This window comes from Anguilla rostrata, chromosome 8 (assembly GCF_018555375.3).
Source record: "Anguilla rostrata isolate EN2019 chromosome 8, ASM1855537v3, whole genome shotgun sequence".
NCBI classification, from domain to species: domain Eukaryota; kingdom Metazoa; phylum Chordata; class Actinopteri; order Anguilliformes; family Anguillidae; genus Anguilla; species Anguilla rostrata.
In genome coordinates, this window is record NC_057940.1 from 50401259 (window position 1) to 50423055 (window position 21797).

General features: G+C 48.1%; 1 protein-coding gene across 1 annotated transcript; it reads left to right on the top strand.

Annotated features, from left to right (window-relative positions):
- The first annotated feature begins 1080 nt into the window (after positions 1–1080).
- LOC135261880 (neuronal acetylcholine receptor subunit beta-2-like) lies at positions 1081–20246 on the top strand. The gene is made up of 6 exons (XM_064348564.1): positions 1081–1842; positions 9979–10124; positions 10519–10563; positions 12066–12175; positions 15137–16277; positions 18189–20246. Exons 1-6 carry the CDS (start codon positions 1800–1802, stop codon positions 18339–18341), a joined length of 1638 nt encoding a protein of 545 aa, XP_064204634.1. The 5' UTR covers positions 1081–1799; the 3' UTR covers positions 18342–20246.
- Positions 20247–21797: the final 1551 nt, after the last annotated feature.

Consider the following 21797-nt stretch of genomic DNA (forward strand, 5'->3'; position numbering starts at 1 on the left):
GGAGAGAGGGAGTGATAGAGGCAAAGGGAGAGAGGGAGTGATATAGGCAAAGGGAGAGATAGAGGGAGAGGGATGGAGAGAGAGTTAGAGGTTGAGAGAGGGAGTGATAGAGGCAAAGGAAGAAATAGAGGAAGAGGGAGAGAGAGAGGGAGAGTTTGAGAGAGAGGGAGTGATATAGGCAAAGGGAGAGACAGAGAGATAGAGGGGGGGAGGCAGAGTCAGCACTGGTGAGAAGTTGGAGGGAAGCACTCAGGGAGGTTGCAGCTCCTAAATTATTCATGGCCACAGACTCGCAATGGCGCAAGGACCAGCGGCAGGAGGCCACCCCGTGCACCGCAGTGAGCCTGAGAGAGAGAGAGAGAGAGAGAGAGAGAGAGAGAGAGAGAGCAACACAGAGAGGCCAAAAAGGAAAACGCAGACCGGAAGACAGCGCTGAAAAAGGCAGAAAGGGAGGAGAGGGAGACAGAGAGCGAGACAGAGCAGAAGGGAAAGAGAGGTAGTGATTAATGCAGGAATTATGCTTTTTACTCCACATCTGGTTTTCACCTCCCGCCCGCCCCCCCCCGCCCACACACGCACAAACACACACCTCCCTCGATGTCCCTTATCGTTGTTCTGATCTCCTTTCTTTGTTTGCTTTCATTTTCTCCAGTATAGTCCTGTGATTTTATTTATTTGTTTAACTGTTCAGTGCTTCATTTGCCCCCCTCCATCCTGCTGTGTATATGGAGGTCACTTTTTTGAATACCCCCATGGGATAAAGTGACAAAAACAAGACACATCAATAAAAGAGCGCTGAAGCCATACAGTAAAAAAAAGGGGGGGGGGGACAATCAAAGTTAATTGTGACGACGGCACTTATAATAGTATCCATGTTATGAGAAAAGTCTGAAACGTTAGGTTAGATAAAGATATCTGATATGGATGGGGGATATATTTCCGTGAACATGAAGACGCAGGCAAAGATTCTTGAGCCTCGTTTGTGTGAGTGTGTGGCGAGTGTGTGGCGTGTGGGGGGGGGGGGGGGGGTGGGGGTGATGTAGCGGGATGCTAACTGTGCCTGAATATAGCAACACGGTACCGTCTCTCCTCTTCAGGCGTGAATGACGCGTTCAGGTCCCTCGAGCTCCAGTTCGCTCGCGGACAGTGGCGGCGCACGCACAGGCATCAACGCACACCACAACGCTCCGAATAAACACCACCATCAACAACTAAAACAAAACAATAACGAAGAATAATAAAGAGGGCAATAACGAAAATGCAAGCATCAGCAATGGGCCCGTAACTAGGTTAATTACGAACGATTTTCCGACTTTTTTTGCTTTGCAATCTCTTCCTCTAAAGATACGTTGACCCCGCAATCACAATCGCCACAATCATCCGCTGATCCTATTTTCCCATATTGATATTCGTTCCAAGACATGACACGGACAATGTGGATTTTTTTCTTCGTTTCAGGTATGACAGAAAATGAGTGCGAGGCTCGACTGCTGCCAGCTTGATCACGGATGGGAAATTCTGATACATTTCCACCCCTCCCTCTCTCGCCACCTCCGCTTTTCTCGTTCGTTCGCGTAACCCAAAACGAGTAGTTTGGACATACCTGAATTCTGGGCAGGAGATTTTATGCGCGCCACAGGAAAACAATGCCTCGACCGGGAAGGACTGACGTAAGCACCCCAGGTACCAAATAATACACCAAAAGACTCCGTTATATGGCATACATGTGCGCAAATCTCCGAACATAAGCACACATTATACATATCACCAGCCGCGGATGAGCTTCCCTCTGCGCTGCGATGGGTCCTTGGATGCTGTTCTACCTGCTCGCCATTGTGAAAAGTGAGTAACTTGTTTATCAGCGCTATTTAAAGGGTGGATAACCAGGGGGAGAATGTGATTTTAACAGTTCACGCAGATCGAAAGACAGACAGACACTTCGTTGTACGGCCTGTACAGAGATGAAATAAACAGAACTTGAGAAACTGATGTATGGTTTAAAATTGTCAAAAGATAGATGTGTCGCCACGAGTCGTACTTCAGAATATTTTGCATGGCCGTGTTCACTGGTGCACCTTGGGTAGCCAGCTGCATTCCCCAGTATAAATTATGAATACATTGTGGTTACAATATGGTTGATGTTTAAAGTGGGGTAATATAAATACACAGAAAGTCTGTCCCGGGTACATTTTTAGAAGGTGTCGAATAAGTTGCTGTTAAAGTACAGTAATAAATAATAATATAATCGTACTTCACATAAATCTACTGTCTGTACTAAACCCGTTTATGACACAGCGATATAAGACGATGGCTGCAACAATGCTACAGGGTGTAGTTATTTAAAGCAACATTCTTGTGTACTATGGTGACGTCGTACAACGCTGTCAGAAAGCGTTTTGTGCAAATACTAGTTGTCTTGCCTTTTTATATTTATCCAGAGAAAATTGTATTTCCAGTTGAAACCTCAGTTTTGCCCCCCTCCCTCCTCTCTCTCTCTCTCTCTCTCACACACACACACACACACAATCTGAAATATATTGCACCACAAAAACAGGACACATATCAGTGTCAATCACAACGCACCATGCAGAACCATTTTACATCAATTCACATATTCAGGTAAAAAAAACAAAAAAACCACACACACACACACACACACACACACACACACACACACACACACACACACCACACACACACACACACACACACACGGCGCTTCTCCCTCTCCAGCGTCATCCATCACTCGACCGAGCCGACGTGGTTTCCTCGAAAACGGCCGCCGTTGCGGCTCAGTCCCCTGAGCTAATTAGCTGCGACAGATGTGCCAAGCCGACAGTACGCGGAGCAGATGGGGAAGGGTCAGAGTGAACTCCACGTGGGGCCGGACAGCTTAGCATTCCTCGTAATGAAGGAAGTGTAGGCACCCTGGGCACGTGAGAAGTACGGAAAAGATGTAAGATATTAATGTCCCGTGCTGTCCTTAATCAATGTAGCGGTGTGGTGGATAATACTGCACGCCATCACCAGCAGCCACTTGGCTGTTTATATTGACCAGCTGAAATATTTAATTGAATTAGGAGATGTCTCCATTCAACTCGAAACCTTCCAGTCGGGCAAAATCAATGAAGCGACTCGCGGCTTACAATTCCCGTTTTTTTACCAGCAACTCAATCAGCTAAACGGCGTTCTGTGTGGACACCAGCCATCTATCATCTCCTTAAAGGCATCGGTCAATAATGACCAGGAGGAAAGTGATCCCAAAATGGAACAGTGTGCGAGCCCTGTCAGTAATACAAATGTGCTACTTTTTAGATTATAAGGCTACATGCATTACCAAGCACACATGCGCACAGACAATACAGAAAATCAGTATTGATATATAGCAATGCATACATCTGCTGTATAAATTGGAACAGAATATGCCTGCACTCCCACACACATAATCTCATATGTTCTCCCCCCCCCCCCCCTCCCTTGTTCTGTCTCTCTCGCTCTGCCCCACATATACACACACCAGGAATAAACAGACTGCAAGGTCAAACAACATAGAAGGGCAGGTGGCATCGCAGTGGGTAGAGCACTGGATTCTGGTACTGGTGTTCAAGACCTGCGTGGGGAAAAGGCTGTTGTCCCCTAAGTGAAGTAAATGAAGAAGGACAAATAAAATGGAAAACGCAAACGAAACCACATGCGCTTTGTTTATGCAAGTGTCAGTGTTCGTTTATGTCAGATTTTGTTTTGTTTTTTTTAAAGGCAGGCTAAATTGCTTTGGAAAGCAGGTAGCAGCCCGCGCTGAGAGCAGAAGAGTAGGGCACTGTGAAGGTGACTTATCTCCACCAGGCCAGAGGAGAAAGACAAAATAAGAGTACCATAGTTTAAAATCAGTGACTCGTTCACATGATATTATTGTTTTGTTTATTTATTTATTTATTTTTGGTTTATGAAGCTTTTCTGCTCCATCACCTGCTGGACAGCCACTTCGGGAGCCTCCATTCTCCACTGCACGGGCGCACGTACGGTGGCCCTGAGACGACATCTCATCCTCAGCTCGTCAGCTTTAGCCAAAGTTCATTGGCTTTAGCACAACATTTGTCACTCGAAGCTATGCTTCGTACTTTGTTGGTATGACAAAAGTAGCCGGAACCAGAAATTGATCCTGGTCAAATCAGGCAGGCTGTGCAAAAATGGGCAGTGACAGTTAGCATGCTAGCGCTACTTTTAGCATGCTAACAAAGTGCAGCTGTGACAGACGGAGATATAGCTTACACTGGCATATGTTCAGCTAAAGCTGACGAGCTGGCACTGTCTCCATACAAATGGTGCAGTTGTACACATAGGAATATATCAACGTCGTTTATATCGCTGTCATGGTTACCACGGTCTTCTGTGAAACTGGAAAAAAAACCGTAGCCTAGAGCACTTTGTATAAAATGACCGAAATTCGAACCCAGAGAAACAGATTCTCGCTCTCTGGTGCTTTAGAGCCTTTGTGATGTTCACGTTAAATGCGCACAATGTGAGATTGACTTGTGGTGCACCGCAGAGCGTGAAATCTGACCTGAAGGTTTCTGAAAGCCTTGCCAAGCAAGAGCCGGAACGTCAACATTTAGAGCTTCAGTGCGACTTTTCTTCAAAACAACCTTTTTTAACCTGAATTAGGAATATTCATTTATGGATTTGATTGACAAAACTGCTGGCTTGTGGACTAGTGTGCATTGTTCCTTTGGACTAAATGAGAATGAACAAGACCAGGTTAAAACCTAGTGTATGGCTGGACCAAACACACGTGATCCGGCCGACCAATGGTGTAACTTCATCGCTCACTCACTCAGTCACTCACTCAGTCACAGACATTCGCGTTTGTAGGGCTGGCCCCGCTGTTGCGGTCCAGCCAAAAATGATTCTCTTAAAGGTTTGTAAAAGTCATTACAACTGAACATGTGCTGTATCTTTAATGGAAGGTTAAATGAAAGATTATGGACGTTTTTTGTAATCAAGAATCAAGTCAAGAAGCTTTGTTTTTATTTATTTTCACTCTCGATTGATTACTGCACATGAAGAGGTCCTGTAGACAGAATCCATGTGCTACAGAATTCCAGAACACATGCACAGTCTAGAGGAAGTGTGCTCCAGCATTCCAGAACACATGCGCAGTCTAGAGGAAGTGTGCTCCAGCATTCCAGAACACATGCACAGTCTAGAGGAAGTGTGCTCCAGCATTCCAGAACACATGCACAGTCTAGAGCAGGCATGTCAAACATACGGCCCGCGAGCCGGACCCGGCCCGTTGGATGATTTAATCCGGCCCGGCATAAATTTCTGAGTATGTCAAAAAAAGAAGCGAGTCTCTAGCTCATTTCTATCAAAAGTTATGATTTTTTAAAATAAATACAAACCAAATGCTCCCTCCGGCCGCGGGAGGGCAGTAAATGTGTAAAAGAGCTCACGTCCAGCATGCGGCATTGACACGAGTTAGTACTAAAAATAAACCGGCAATCTTGCTTCACAATTCACCACTACTAAACAAGTTATCGGTCAACACACCCTTCCCAAAATTGTCAAAAAAAGAAAAGTGGACACGGAGTGCAGAGTTTTCAAGGAAAAATGGACTGAGAATTATTTATTCACAGAAGTGAATGCAAAACCAGTGTGCTTGGTATGTAATCAGCAAGTTGCAGTGTTCAAAGAGTTTAATATTCGGCGCCACTATGAGACTCATCATAAAGACAAGTATGACCACTTGAAAGGACAAATAAGGAAAGACGAGATAAACAAATTGGTGGCTGGTCTGAAGAAACAGCAGTCTACTTTTACGCGCAGCCGCGATATCGCTGATGGGGCTGTAAGAGCCAGCTACATTATTGCCAACGAGCTGGTGCAGGCATCCAAGCCATTTTCTGATGGGGAGTTTGTAAAAACATGCATGCTGAAGGCTGCAGAAGTCGTGTGCCCTGAAAAGCGACCTGCCTTTGCCAATATTAGTCTAACGAGGAACACTGTCGCAGATCGGGTGACAGAACTCTCAAGTGACTTGACAGGCGCATTTCTCTTGTCTCACAGCTGTGCGTCCGGAGGCACCGGACCGTCCCGATAATGATTTGGAAAAATATAAAGACAACATAACAGATTTGCTGCGAGAGTTTGAGCAGAGGTTTCAGGTATTCAGTGAACTTGAGAACAAATTTGGCTTTTTTCGCTCGCCATTTACAGTGAAGCCTTCTGATATGCCAGCTGACATTCAACTCGAGCTTATTGACTTGCAGTGCGATTCCGCTATGAAGGATACATTTGGGTCCGTGGGATTGGATACGTTTTATCAATATCTCGTGCCAGGTTACCCCAAATAAACAGCCATGGCTGCAAAGGTTCTATCCATGTTTGGGACTACTTATCTTTGTGAACAGGTGTTCTCCGTAATGAACAATAATAAAACAAAGCAGCGCTCAAGGTTAACAAATAAACACTTGAATGACATTGTTAAATGTTCTGCTACTCAGGATTTGACACCTAATATCGATACACTTGTGAAGGCAAAAAGATCCCAAGTTTCAGGAGCCAGCAGCAGCAAGTAGACTGCAGGAGTGCAGTGAGAGAGAAAAAAAGTGTGATGACACGAAATTTGTTTGCACTCATGAATACAGATCATTAAAAATAAGATAAATCTGGTTTCATATTAAAGACAATTAATATTGTGCAGTATATTCTCAGCTTCAGTAGGCCCAGCCTAGTAGTTTGATCTGATGTAGTCTAATCTTATTGCCCATGCACTGCTATAACTTTTATTTTGTATTTCTTTTTTTATTTATTTCAAAGCAGTATGACAATTAAGGCGAAAATATTTTTTTCATAGCTCCCACTTGAGTTTGTTTAGTGTGGTGAGTGGGTTCAGGTGTAAAACTGCGTTCACTTAACTGTTAAAATAAACCAGTTGTTAACACATTCACCGCCTAACATGAAATCATTTTTTTTTCCCATTGTTTGTGAATAAATGTGTTGTGCTTAGAAAAGATCCCTTGTCATCCGTGATTATAATATGTAGGGTAGGCTACAAATGTAGGCTGAATGATAAAGCATAGTACTGAAAAACAAAGCGAAATATTTGGAGTTGACATTCTTTTACTGATCCGGCCCACCCGAGAACAGAAAGTCTGGATCCGGCCCCAGAGCCAAACTGAGTTTGACATGCCTGGTCTAGAGGAAGTGTGCTCCAGCATTCCAGAACACATGCACAGTCTAGAGGAAGTGTGCTCCAGCATTCCAGAACACATGCACAGTCCAGAGGAAGTGTGCTCCAGCATTCCAGAACACATGCACAGTCTAGAGGAAGTGTGCTCCAGCATTCCAGAACACATGCGCAGTCTAGAGGAAGTGTGCTCCAGCATTCCAGAACACATGCACAGTCTAGAGGAAGTGTGCTCCAGCATTCCAGAACACATGCACAGTCTAGAGGAAGTGTGCTCCAGCATTCCAGAACACATGTGCAGTCCAGAGGAAGTGCTCTACAGCATTCTGGAACAGAAGCACAGTCCAGAGGAAGTGTGTTCCAGTATTCCGGAAGACATGCACAGTCCAGAGGAAGTATACTGCAGAATTCCGGAACACATGTACAGTCCAGAGGAAGTGGTGCTAGAGCATTCCAGAACATGTGCTCAGTCCAGAGGTAGTGTGCTAGAGTATTCTGGGACACAGATTCTTGCACACTCCTCTGGCTGTGGCCTGGATCCATGTGCTCACAGATTTTTTTTGCGCACTCCTCTCCCTGCAGCCCCCGGCTCTCTGTCGCCGCTCGCCATCAGCTCTCAGCTCTGTCCTCAGTCTGTAAGGCCTCGTTCAATAATGCACGCCTCAGAGATCTGCACAAATCAGCGCCTCTCTCTCCCTCTCTCTCTCTCTCTCTCTCTCTCGCTCTCTCTCTCTCTCTCTCTCTCTCTCTCTCTCTCTCTCTCTCTCTCTCTCTCTCTCTCTCTCAGCACCCGCTCCTCCGTCCTGATGTCATATTGATTCTTGGATATTGAGTCGTAAAAGCTTCTGGCAGCAGCCGAGCCTCTCTCCATCGCAGTAAATAGAGCTCACTGTTTCTGTCTCTGCTTATTCCTTCCTAATCTCTCTCTCTCTCTCTACCTCTCTCTCCCTCCCTCCCTTGCTCCCCCCCCCCCACCTCCCAAAATGTGAGCATGTATATACAGAACCTGTAATTCCCTAAACAGGATGATTCAAAGCAGTCCTAGTACAGTTTTTCAGTACCCATAGCCCATAGGCCTCTGCCCGTCTACAGGTTTTTTGGAACAAAAATATAGCTGCCTGGCCAGTATAGTTTAAAGTCCTGCAACATTTTATGCTCTTGTGCCTTCAACAAGAACTAACTGGTTACATACCCTCACATACAGACTGCACATTAAACAGCAGTATTCATAAAATATTCATATTGCTGTGAGTTCACAGCTTATCAGAATGCACAAACAAATAAAAAACAAACATTAGCATCACTTAATAATTTAAACAGCCACAATAAAAAAGTAATATGCAATATTACTTTTTTTATTGTGGCTGCTAATATCCAGGACGTTCCAGCCTATACGGAATTACGACATATTGTAATTATTATCAAATATATTATTAAATATATTAGCAATTGGCACCTTTACACACAATGACATTTTACATACACACAAATTCTATAATTTTCTGCACTCTGTATACAACTGGCGATCAATAATATGTTTATTATATGCTCAGTATTTTGAGATATATCCAATATATATGCAATGTGTATTACAGACCATACACATTAGATTTTATATTTTACAATGAACTTACATGTGGAATATGATTTCTTTTTAAATAAGAGCGCAAAACATGACATAGCACAATAGGCTTATATCTGTATCATTCTGAATGGCAATCGTGCACATTCAGTTTGTTATATTTCAGACACCCTCACGGGCCCGAGTGCGGCCTTTCCCTGTGGCTTATCGCTCACCAAAGAGGGGTCGCCACGGTTACGTGCACACTGCAGTGTGCTTAGCAAAAGGGCCCTGTTTGAAGCTCTCACACACGGATGATGTCACAAGCATGGCTGTGCATCCCCCCCCACACACACACTAACACAAACATAACTGACAAGCAGTCTGTATAAATAGTGAATATGGTAATGGCAGGACATGTTTGGCAATAGCTTTGATGTCTGCAGGAGATGAAGATAGATAAAGAGAGACAGAGAGAGAGAGAGAGTTTATGGGGCATGATTACAGTCTTCAATGATCCAGGCTGTAAAACTATCATTCCTGCTCACTGAACCCGGGAAACAAGAGAGAGAGAGAGAGAGAGAGAGAGAGAGAGAAAGAGAGGAAATGTTGTGTGATGTAACATGTTAGATGTATGAGGGAGGGGTTTGTGTATGAGCTTGGTACAGTTGAAAGCGCTTTACTGCTGCACAGAATGAAATTCCATTTGATATAAAACAGAATTTAACTTAGAGTAAGAAAGGGAGAGGTGGAGTAGAAGGAGATAAAAATGGAGGGAAAAAAATAATAGAGTGAGAAGGAAGAGCGATATAGGAAGGGGAAATATAGAGGACAGTGACACACAGAACAGAGAAGTGGTGGGGGGGTGGGGGGTGGGGAGGGAGACGGGTAGAGAGAGATAAAGAGAGAGGGTTTTCCTCTTCTGCAGTTTTTTTTTTCCCCGATGATGCGCAATACCCTATTTTTACACCGTAATATTTAAACAGCTGAGGCGAAACTGGAGCGCCCCCGCCCCCGCCCCCACCCCCCCGTGGCACGCGTTCGAGAGAAAAAAACAGAGAGCTGCAGCTGATTCGCTCCTCGCGCCCGCTCGAGGGTTTACATCACCAGCGGAACGGGCTTCGGGTGGAGCAGGGCTTGTCCGTCGGGCAGGTGTGTCGTGTTGTGCTTGCGTGCGTTCGTATTGCGAATGGAACGCCTCTTCCTGACCAATCTCTGTCCGCGTCCGCAGGAAGCCTTGGGGTGAACACCGAGGAGCGATTGGTGGAGCACCTCCTCAACCCCGCCCATTACAACAAACTGATTCGTCCGGCGACCAATGGGTCGGAGGTGGTGACCGTGCAGCTGATGGTGTCTCTGGCACAGCTGATCAGTGTGGTGAGTGAGCCGTTAATCCCCCAGTGCCGGTAACGCCATGCTGCTCTCCGCTGCCCTCTAGTGCCCAGTATGTGCTGCTGTTCTCTGCTGCCCTCTAGTGTCCACCTGCTGTCAGCACCTGAGAATTCTGAACTCAGCTGTGCCGGCCTGCTCTTGTGACAAGGCGGCAGTGCGACACCGCATGCTGGCGTACAAATGTTATTTTTTCACATTGCACGTTCTGTTCTGTTCGCCGCTTCTCCCGCCACGATGGCCTCCCAATGAAATAACGACACCTCTTTTTAAAAAGACAGTCCTGATTGGATGCTAAAGAGCATCTCGTTAGCGTAACATAAGCTTTGACTGTACCATTCTCCATTATCGGTGACGTCTGCTGTTCCGTTTTCCATTCCAGCACGAGAGGGAACAGATCATGACCACCAATGTCTGGCTGACGCAGGTGAGTCAGCTCATCACTTCCTGCCTCTCCCTTATCTCATTTCCTGTCGATGTCTGTACTGCCAGGGGACAGAGATGCCACTTTTGCTCAAATACGCGCACTAGAGAAGCACACACTACTGCAGTGGCCATTATCTTCCCTGGTGGAAATTCCAGCTCCCAGGCTAAGATGGAATTTGTTGATGGTTTGTTGTCGGTACAGAGCTGGCCTACCAGTCAGACATGGTCTTGCCAGCACGGTTGCTAGCTAAACCATTTTGTTGCCAGCTTGTGCATCTCCAAACCAGCTTAAAACCAGAAACACACACACATGCGCGCACACACACACACGCACACAAGCACACACACACACACATATGCACACACACTCACACACACTCACACACACATGCACACGTCTGTTATACCCTCCCAGGGCTGACTGTCTGTTATACCCTCCCAGGGCTGACTGTCTGTTATACCCTCCCAGAGTTGTATGGCTGCCACTAGAAAGGGGCTGAATGTGTTTTAAATAATTATGGTACCGGCTGAGTGATGACAGGAAAAAGAGAGAGGGAGAGAGCGATCCAGAGAGAGAGAGAGAGAGAGGGAGAGAGGGAGGGAGGGCAGGAGGGAGAGAGAGAGGGGAGAGAGGGAGGGAGGGAGGTGAGAGAGAGAGAGAGAGAGGGAGGGTGAGGGAGGAGGGAGGGAGGGAGGGAGGGAAAGCCCATTAATGTTCTAGGAGCTGCTGAATGCGGACACTGGGAGGCAGTAAGGACACACAGCCCATGTTCTGCCTCAGAAGGCTACGTTGATTACCACGGTAGAAATGGTGCTGTCTGTTAAATGTGCTGAATTCACATAAATCTGTATCATTACCTTCATTTCCATTATTCTAAGCAATGTATTTTAAGCATTGAATATACCAAATCACCTGGCCCAGATAGCACAATATGCTAAATATTTCCACTCATTTGGGATATTGGCTAACATTTATGGGTGTAATTTCCAATGCATATCAATTAATGTTTAATAATATTGTAAATCGTGTGTACAATGGTTTAAAGGTAGAAAAAAACATATTTGCTATACGTAATGCTGTATTTACAGTGCAGCATAAGGGCATAACATCAGTTTGAATATTTGGGGGGTTTAAATGTATAGACCCTGAGAACTACAACCCTCCAGGGGCATGCTCCCTTCAGAAGAACAGCCGTAAAATTATAATTTCTGGTGAATTCTAAAGGGAAATATTTTAGATTACTGGTCAGTGTATCCCAATCACAACTGAAATCCCCATCTTTATTATAGGAAATTCTTATTTTGGCCTGTTTTGTAATAACCCTAACCTCAACCCACCATAAATTATGCCCTTTAAAGCATATGCTGCCTATTCTCACCAAAAAAAAAACCTAAAATGAAATAGAAACTTTATTGTTCGTGCACAGTGAGGAAACCTGACGTTTTGAACACTCCAGATTTGCCGTTCGAGCTGCTTTTTTTCTCCCATGATTCTGTGTTGAGGAGTGGCAGGACTACCGGCTGTCCTGGGTCCCCGAGGAGTTTGACGGTATGCTGAAGGTTCGCCTGCCCTCCAAGCACATCTGGCTGCCAGATGTCGTGCTTTACAACAAGTGAGTGTCCCGACCCCCCCTCCCTTCCCCCCTGCCCCCATCCCCCCCGTCCCCCCGCAGAGCCTCTTCCACCACCCCCTAGCGGGTGTGAATGAAGCGCTAAGTGAGCTAATGCAGGCCATTCCCCTGTAATTGTCGCCGCTGGTGTTAAGCGAGCTTAAGAGGTAATCACACACGCGCGTAACGAGACGCGTATGCCGAAGAAATACGCCGGACTGTTTCGGTGCGGCGCTGGGAGGGGGGCGCGCTCGCACCCCGCCGGCGCTTTACCGAAACGGCGTCGGCGGTTCACCCTCGCAGACGCGCTTTTTTTTTTTTTACGACGCGCGGCGCGAACGCCAGTCATTTGCGTCGAAATGGGCTTGAATGAAAGACAGCTGGAGCTTCGTGATGAGCCCCATTGAGAAGAGTGCCACGGGATCTACTGAGCGCGCTCGCGGTGATGTCACAATGCGATGCCGTTTCCCAGAGAGTTTCCTCCGGGGTCCGTTTTCTCGCGGAACGACCCGGGCCGGCTTTTGAAGGCTGGGGACCGGATCGGGGATTACACGCCCCCGCGCCTGCAATCGGACTCCCGCGGAGTAACCGGGGGCGACGGCTGAGTGACAGGCGCGTTGCCGCGGTGTCATTACAGGCGTGTATGGGCCACTTAATGCGGAAAGAGGGGGCCCGGAGAGAGAGGTCTGTCACCTTTGCCATCCTACCCGAGTCTGACATCAGCTGTCAGCTTTTTGCCCCCCCCCTCGCCCCCCCTCCCCCCCCTTGACCTTGACCTTCAGCTGCTGTCAAAGTCAGAGAGCTGATAAGACTCCGGATGAGGCCGGATCTCCCCGGACGAGCCCCCCCCCCCCCCCCCCGCGCCAGCCTCACCTTGGGCTGAGGTAGCAGTGGTCGGGGGGCATTTCGGGGAGCTACTCGCGGGCAAACCTGGGCTTTTGTGCTTCGTTCGTTCAGCAGACGCTCTTATTCCGGAGCGCTTTAATATGTAAGCGAATGTAAGCGTATCCGCCTGAGCAGCGGTAAGCAATGATAGCGAACCGGGCGAACTGCGGCTGTCCTGAGTGCGCTATTTTTATTTTCGTTTTTTTTGGAGGGAGCCTCACCTTGTTGGCTCTTCACGGCTCTTACCTTTCGACTGCGCGTGGGCGGGGGCTGGGGGGGGGGCGGCAGTACCGCTACCTTAGCCCGCCGATCGGCGTGACCGAGCCCCGCCCGCCCGCCTGACCGCGCCTAATTAGCGTGGCTTCTCCGCCTGACGTCTTCGAGACACCTTACCCGCCCGGCGGTAACAGAAGTGTCCCTGCTGTCCTTACCTGACTCCCCTCTCGCCCTGCCCCCCCCTAACCCCCACCCCCCCGGGAATTCTACCTGGGCACGCCGGGCTGCAGATCCTCTTGCGGGACAGCTGGCCGCCGCCGCGGGTGTCTCTGTCACCCCCCGCACGTACCTTGGCCGTCTTACCCATGTGAGGCCCCCCCCCTCCCCGCTCGTCGCTAATTTCCTTCCCCCCCAAGGTGGCAGGTAACCAGCGCACGGACCGCTTGCCCGCGACGTACAAGCTTTTTAACCTTCTGTGCATATACATTCATACACGGATGTGTATAAATGTGCTCGATCTGTTATTTGTAACACTGACCTATTTCAAAATGTGCTTGTGTACCATCTGGGTGCCAGTTAATCAAACAAAACAAAAAGAAATTACAAATGTATATCTCTTCTACCGACCACTGTAACAAAGTTATTTATACCTCCTTCATATCAATACATGAAATTCACCAAAAAAAGAAGGATTTTTTTACACTTGCTGCACCGACCGGAATGATGGCAGTCTTTAGCAGGACACGGGTCTTGTGGGGACCGTGGAGGCAAAGTGCCGACTCCTGCATGGACGGACAAGCTCCGGGGGAAACTGCCCCGCACTTTAATATTGATTCCGGGGGGGGCCCTCTAACTTTATTCGACCGTCTGAACCTCACCGAGTGCGACGCTGGCCGGTGGCGTAGTGCGCGCTTCGAAGTCGAGCGCAACTTAAACCGCAGCTCGGACCGTTTATTTTTAGCTTTGGGTCAAGACTAAAGCTCCCGTGGTCCTGTTGTTCCCTTTCTGAGTATCATTAATATTGGATAGCGTTACGTAAACACAACAGCCGGGGGATGATCCGTGCGGCTCCGTTGTTTTTTTGGGGGGGGTGCTTGTTTTGTGCGGCGATAGCCTGGCGGCGCGAGGGCGGGGCACAGGCTGTCTGTCGCGGTGTCACCTTCGCGGCTGGCGGCTCTCGTTAACGTTAATTCAGCCTTTTTGGGAGGCCGGCGGGTCCCAATGCAGGGGACGGGTCGGTGTGCCCGCCCTGCCGTGGAAACATTTACACTCGGGCAGAGAGACACCGGCTTGCCACATAATCCGGGCTCTCTCGGGCACGTGTTCAAACAGGAAATGACGTCATACCTGACAAGCTGCAGAGCGTGAACGTGAAGACACTTATCGAGGAGCACCCAGCTCAGCTCCCGTAGTATAATTAATGTGGAAATTCCATTAGCGATTCTGTGGTGTACAGATTCTGTGAGGAAGATAGGTCACTGATTGGCTGGTGGCCTGGTTTAAAAATAGCAGCTATGCATTTGATAGGTAGGGTACCAAGTCATTGCTACACACGGTACTACAGCCAAACTGTAGAGGTCAAATAGAGGACGTTTTGAACTATGGGATGATTTTCAGTGGGTTTTTTTTTTGACTGTACTGCACAGCAAAAAGCTCACACTTTAAACAACAAGAGGCCATTTTTAACAGAACCAGGGGTGGGCAGTGAGGAGAGGTTTAACGTGAAAGTATTTCGGCTAATCAAACATTTAATAAGTATGTAATAACGTGTTCACACAACACCGCTAAGTGTTTTGGCTAATGGGGACTGCTAAGTGGCTAAATTTAGCGTGGTAACGGGTGCCTCTCGCCCCCTCCCCGCAGCGCGGACGGGATGTACGAGGTGTCCTTCTACTCCAACGCGGTGGTGTCCCACGACGGCAGCGTCTTCTGGCTCCCGCCCGCCATCTACAAGAGCGCCTGCAAGATCGAGGTGAAGCACTTCCCCTTCGACCAGCAGAACTGCACGCTGCGCTTCCGCTCCTGGACGTACGACCGCACCGAGATCGACCTGGTCCTGAAGGCCGACGTGGCCAGCATGGACGACTTCACGCCCAGCGGCGAGTGGGACATCATCGCCCTGCCCGGGCGGCGCAACGAGAACCCGGCCGACGCGGCCTACGTGGACATCACCTACGACTTCATCATCCGCCGCAAGCCGCTCTTCTACACCATCAACCTGATCATCCCCTGCGTGCTCATCACCTCGCTGGCCATCCTGGTCTTCTACCTGCCGTCCGACTGCGGCGAGAAGATGACCCTGTGCATCTCCGTGCTGCTGGCCCTCACCGTCTTCCTGCTGCTCATCTCCAAGATCGTGCCGCCCACCTCGCTGGACGTGCCGCTGGTGGGGAAGTACCTGATGTTCACCATGGTGCTGGTGACCTTCTCCATCGTCACCAGCGTGTGCGTGCTGAACGTGCACCACCGCTCGCCCACCACGCACACCATGCCGCCGTGGGTCAAGCTGGTCTTCCTGGTCCGGCTGCCCGCCCTCCTCTTCATGCAGCAGCCCCGCCACGGTTGCCAGCGGCAACGGCTCAGGAGGAAGAGGCAGGCCTTCGAGCGCGGGGGCGGAGTCGAAGGGGGAGGAGGAAGGAGACTGGGGGGGGCGGCGCCGGCGGGGAGCGCGGAGTACCCCGCCCCCCCGGCCGAGAACAGCGACCCCTGCGCCTGCTACGTCAACCAGGCGTCCGTCAAGCAACTGGGGGCGGAGTCCGGGGGAGGGGGAGGGGCCACGGAGGGGCAGAACGGGCTGAGGGAGAGGAAGGACAGCGTGGGCGTGGGCTCCGCCCCCCTGCAGACCTCCAGCCTGACGCGGCCCGGGAAGCAGCCGTCGCCGCAGCCGTCTCCGCCCATCCTGACGCAGGCCCTGCTGGGCCAGGCCTGCCCCGGGTTCGAGGAGGCGGTGGAGGGGGTGCGGTTCATCGCCAACCACATGAAGGGCGAGGACGAAGACCAGAGTGTGAGTTGTCGATTATTATTGGCCATGCCCCAGTAGAAGACCAGAGTGTGAGTTGTCGATTATTATTGGCCATGCCCCAGTAGAAGACCAGAGTGTGAGTTGTCGATTATTATTGGTTATTCCCCAGTAAAAGACCAGAGTGTGAGTTGTCGATTATTATTGGTTATTCCCCAGTAGAAGACCAGAGTGTGAGTTGTCGGTTTTTATTGGTTATTCCCCAGTAGAAGACCAGAGTGTGGGTTGTCGGTTTTTATTGGCCATGCCCCAGTAGAAGACCAGAGTGTGAGTTGTCGGTTTTTATTGGCCATGCCCCAGTAGAAGACCAGAGTGTGAGTTGTCAGTTTTTATTGGTTATTCCCCAGTAGAAGACCAGAGTGTGAGTTGTCAGTTTTTATTGGTTATTCCCCAGTAGAAGACCAGAGTGTGAGTTGTCGGTTTTTATTGGTTATGAATTCTCATGTTTTTATTGGTTATGAATTCTCATGTTTTTATTGGTTATGAGTTCACAGGCTTTATTGGTTATGAGTTTTCAGGTTTTTATTGGTTATGAGTTCTCTAGTTGTATTGATTATGAGTTTTCTGGTTTTTGTTTGTTATGCCCCAGTAGCTCATGTGCTCCGCTAAGTGTAAGTGGGGATGGGGGTGAGGATGGGTATGGGGGGGGGGTGCAGCCCTGGTCCAGTAGAGTTAAATTACTGGCCAGGCGCCGGCGGCGCACGGTCATTTGAACCGCGAGCTTCGGGTAAACGAGCCTTTTAAGTTATTAACGGCGGGGATGAAACGGAGAGCCGGAGGACACCGTAGCGCCCGTGGCCCGGGGCCAGGGGCGGGGCCCCCGTCTCGCGGCGCGCGCCTGTCCTCAGGTCCGATGTCTGCGCCCCGCGCACCCAACACCCGTTTGGGGGAAAATAAATAAGTTTAAAAAAACGGCCGTCGCGCAGGGCAGGTTACCCCCGAAGCTGCCGGGGGCCGGCGGGGGAGTGGCGTCTGCTCTGTGAGGCCTGCCTCTTCTCCTCGCTCTTCAGGCTTAATCCCTCATATTTATTTTATCGCCGCTTTTCCTTTTGTGTTGCTCTGTTGTCCGATTCTGTGTTGCTGAAGTATCTGTAAGGATTGTTATACAAGGGGAGAGTCACTTAAAAGATGTGGTGTGTCAGCACTTTTATATCGGGCAACTTTCTTTTTTCTAACACCAAACAGGGTGCGATATAGCTCAGGAGGTAAGACCGATTGTCTGGCAGTCGGAGGGTTGCCGGTTCAAACCCCGCCCTGGGCATGTCGAAGTGTCCTTGAGCAAGACACCTAACCCCTAACCTCTAACTGCTCTGGCGAATGAGAGGCATCAATTGTAAAGCGCTTTGGATAAAAGCGCTATATAAATGCAGTCCATTTACCATTTACCAAACATTTTCACTCATCAAAATGCTAGTTAGCATAGTGGATTGAGAAGACTGCGGTTGATGTTGAATGTGGGTGTAAATATGCAATATGTACTGTAGCTTGCCTCTTTTGAATTTGGTGCTCACTTTCATGCCTCTTACCAAACACCCTTTAGGAATCACCGGGGAGCTGTGGGCTTGATTTCCAGGTTGGGCACTGCAGTTTTGCCCTTGAGCACTTAACCTGAATAAATCCAAGTCACTATTTGTCTGCATAAATGGATAGTAAGCGTAAAGAAGCAATGCGACTCAATACCAGAGCGTTTGTGATGATAACAATAATGGTTTTATGTGCGTATGGCTCCTGTCACCCGGCCGCTCAGCGCCCAGCAGCTGTTGGGATCTCCTTTTGCAGCAGCGCGAGGCTCCGTCCCTTTTCAGTGTTCAACCACGGTTACCAGGGTAATGAATGACATCATCAGCGCATGTTAAAACTCTTTCTCCAACCCCTGAACCCCCCCCTCCCCCCCAGGTGAGCGAGGACTGGAAGTACGTTGCCATGGTGATCGACCGGCTGTTCCTCTGGATCTTCGTCTTCGTCTGCGTGGTGGGCACGCTGGGGATGTTCCTGCAGCCGCTCTTCCAGAACAGCGCCGCCAAGCCCCTCGTCCACACGCCCGGCTGACCAATCGGCGCCTCCGCATCGCAGACGGACACTGCCAGCAGCCAATGCTGATCGGAACTGGACGGGAGGGGGGGGAGGGTGGGGGGGTTAAAAAAAGGAAGGTCCTTTCCAGAAAGATTCTTTATTAATTTGCAAACTGGACTTGATGGAAAACCCAAGAGCAACCAACTTCAAGTTTATACAAGGTTTAGAAAATTTATATGAAACTTTTTTGATTTTTGTTTATAGATTGACAACCCCTTTCTTTGGGCGTTCCTTACCCTCCACACCCCCAAAAAATTGTTTTGAGAGACAACAGCACAAGGCAATCAGGAAGGGGGAGGCGACATACTTCTGTGATCCCTCTCTTCTCTCTATGCAGACAGAAATATAAAAATGTCTACTCAGCCCCCCTCCCTACCCAAAATGCTTCGAGCTTACTACAAACCACTGGAAACTTGGAATGAAGAAGCACACTCTTAAAACAGCAACGGAGAGAAGGACAGAAAAAAGAGGAAGAAACATATTTTTTTTGTGAAAAACATTTTCTAAAGCCATGGTATGAAGGTTGAAGATATTTCCACATGACCTAATGAGACAGTGTCTTCTATATAGACAGATATTGATACAAGATATTGTGAGATACAATTATTTAGCTGAAATAGGAAATCTGACATTATGTACGACATAAAAATACACGCACAAAACATGTATTAATACACTTCTGTATGGAGACAGTGCAGGGCATGTGACCAATCAGGTTTAGCCACTGGAGGAAAATGCTGTGATGTGGTGTATAAAAACAAGGTTTGAGCCAGATGTGTCTGCATGCATGTCTGTATGTCTGTCTGTCTGTCTCTCTGTATGTATGTCTGTATGTCTGTCTCTCTGTCCGTCTGTCTGTATGTCTGTCTGTCTGTCTGTCTCTCTGTATGTATGTCTGTATGTCTGTCTGCCTGTTTGGATGTATGTATGTCTGTCTGTCTGTCCATCTGCACTATGAGGAGTGGTTGCCGGGATTGACCTCCCTGGAAACAAATCCTCAGACGACCGGAGCATGTGAGCAGGAAATCGAATGAGTTGGGGGGGTGGGGGTGGGGGGGGGGGCGCGTGCGGCCGAGGTGCAGACGTGTTGGAATGCGTCGAGCGGAATGTCGCTCTGGATCAAGGACATTTTCTCCCCCCCTCAGACGGGCAGAGGCAGTTTGGGTTCTGCGTCTAACTGTTCCCTGTTTCTTCCGCTTCCACAGCATAACAGAGACAGACAGTGTTTTTATCTTCCTGTTCTCCTTTCCTCCAACTCCCACTCCTCCCCTTCATCTTAACGTCTTCAGGCTTGGCCCCATTGCTCTACCACACTTTTTGTCTTTTTTCCTCCTTTTTCTGCCTCTGCCTCAGTTTTTCCACGTGTCCATCTTTCTCCTTCCTGTTTTAATCGGTCTGTCTCTCTCCCTCTTTCTCTGTTCAGGTATTCCTCACACCATATATTCCACTATCTCTCACTCCTCCATCTCTTCTTCATCAAGTCCCTATTCTTCTGGCTCCACCTCTTTTCCCACAATCCCCCATTTTCCAGTGTTGTGAGAACGAGGCTTCGTGAACCCAAAAATGGGCGGAGCTCAACTGCACATACAGTAGCCATATATTCCGTATGTACTGATATACATCAGTGACTCACTAATTTGAACAGTGACTCACTGTGGTCTGCCGTGGCTACCAGCACCCATCTATTGGTCCAGAAAAAGAAATGATTGACAGGCTCGCTCTAGCCCCACCCATTGTGGGTTCGGTAAAACCTCGCTCTCCCGTCGCGGCGGCCTCGGTCTCACCAGCCGCTCCGCTGAAGACCCCCCAGTGCCGCAAGCAGTGAAGAGCGCTCGCCTCCTCTCCTCCGCGTGTCAAATAAAGATGCTACGTCCAGCTCCATGGCGTCTGCTTGCGTGATAATGTGGGCGTGGCACTCATTCAGAAACAGGAGCATGATGAGATTCAACCCATACGCAAACAGAAGCATACAAAGAATGCATGTGTGCACACAGTTAAAAAAAAACACAAACACACACGCGAACACACAAACCTTTCATGGCTGCACAGTAATCTGTTTGAACAGGGGTGTTTGGTCTATGGATTTGTCCATTCAGCACGGGATAGGTGTAAAGGGGGTGGCAATTGGGTTAAAACTTGTTTTTGTACCAGCAGCTGGTGCTGATTTTCAAGTCGAAACGTCCGTCAATGAAAAACCATGGAAACGCGGTCAAGGCCGAATGAAATGCAAATTCAACGGTCCAAGAAAACTGCAGCAGGATTACATATTCTTTTAAAAAAGAGCTGTGCCCTCATCGCAAGCCAAAGCATGGAATTTTGCTCTGGAACCATTAGCGTGGTTTATAACCATATATTCCATGGGGTGCTAAATATAAAGTAGAGCACATCACGTTTTTCCTGGGCCTTTATATTAGATTTACCATAAATATGGCATTCCCCCAAAGATTTATGCTGAAAATGCCGGCTCATTATTTGGCCTGGCTGGCCAGCAATGTTCAACTTCGCTATAAAATGTGAGTCAAGGCCACCAGAAGTAACAGTTGCCAATATACCCGAAACATATCCCAAGCATGTCATGCTGACCATAAATAGCTACTGTGGATGTGGACTATGTTTGACATGAGTACACTAGCTAGTTAGTTAGCTAGGTAACCTGCTACAGCATTCACAGATACTTGTAGCCATAGGCTTAGTCATGTCAGGCATGCTAAATGATTATTACAGATGCTCTCTGTGTGTATCTGAATAATCTGTGGAAAACAGAAATTAATATAGTCCTTGTAACATTAAGTGTCACAGCCTCCTAGAAGACCCTGGAGCCATTTCTCCTCCTCCCTCCATTGGATGTCAATCATCAAGGGGCGGGGCTAATTAGCACATCTTTTTAAAAGATTCAAATGAAAGATTTACATTTAGCTAAATATTTAGTGTACAAATGGAGATATAAGATACAAGATAAATATTTCCTTTGGAATAAAGGATTTAAGATATAAATAAATCGTTATTTTTGGCTATACAGTTGGGGACAAAAGTTTACATACACTCAGGATAAAGACACTCAAACTCAATTTTTTACAACTCCACACACTTCATGTTACTGTACAATTCCCGTGTTAAGTCAGGTCATTTCAAAATAATAGCTAAGAGACAGATTTATTTCAGCTTTTATGCACTATTTCAGATTTTCAGTGGGTAAAAAGTTTACATACACTTTGTTAGTATTTGGTGGTATTACCTTTTAATTGCTTAACTTAAATCAAATGCTTGGGGTAGCCTTCCACAAGCTACTCGCAATACTTCGCTTTTGTCCATTCCTCCTGACAGAACTGGTCAGGTTTGTTGGCCTCCTTGCTTGGACATGCTTTTTCAGTTCAGTCCACAAATATAATATGGGATTCATGTCAGGGCTTTGTGATGCATTAATCCGTTGTG

Coding starts and splice junctions, on each gene's coding strand:
- LOC135261880 (XM_064348564.1), top strand. CDS start 1,800: ATGGGTCCTTGGATGCTGTTCTACCTGCTCGCCATTGTGAAAA. Junction 1,843..9,978: donor CCTGCTCGCCATTGTGAAAA/GTGAGTAACTTG, acceptor CCGCGTCCGCAG/GAAGCCTTGGGGTGAACACC. Junction 10,564..12,065: donor CCAATGTCTGGCTGACGCAG/GTGAGTCAGCTC, acceptor TTCTGTGTTGAG/GAGTGGCAGGACTACCGGCT.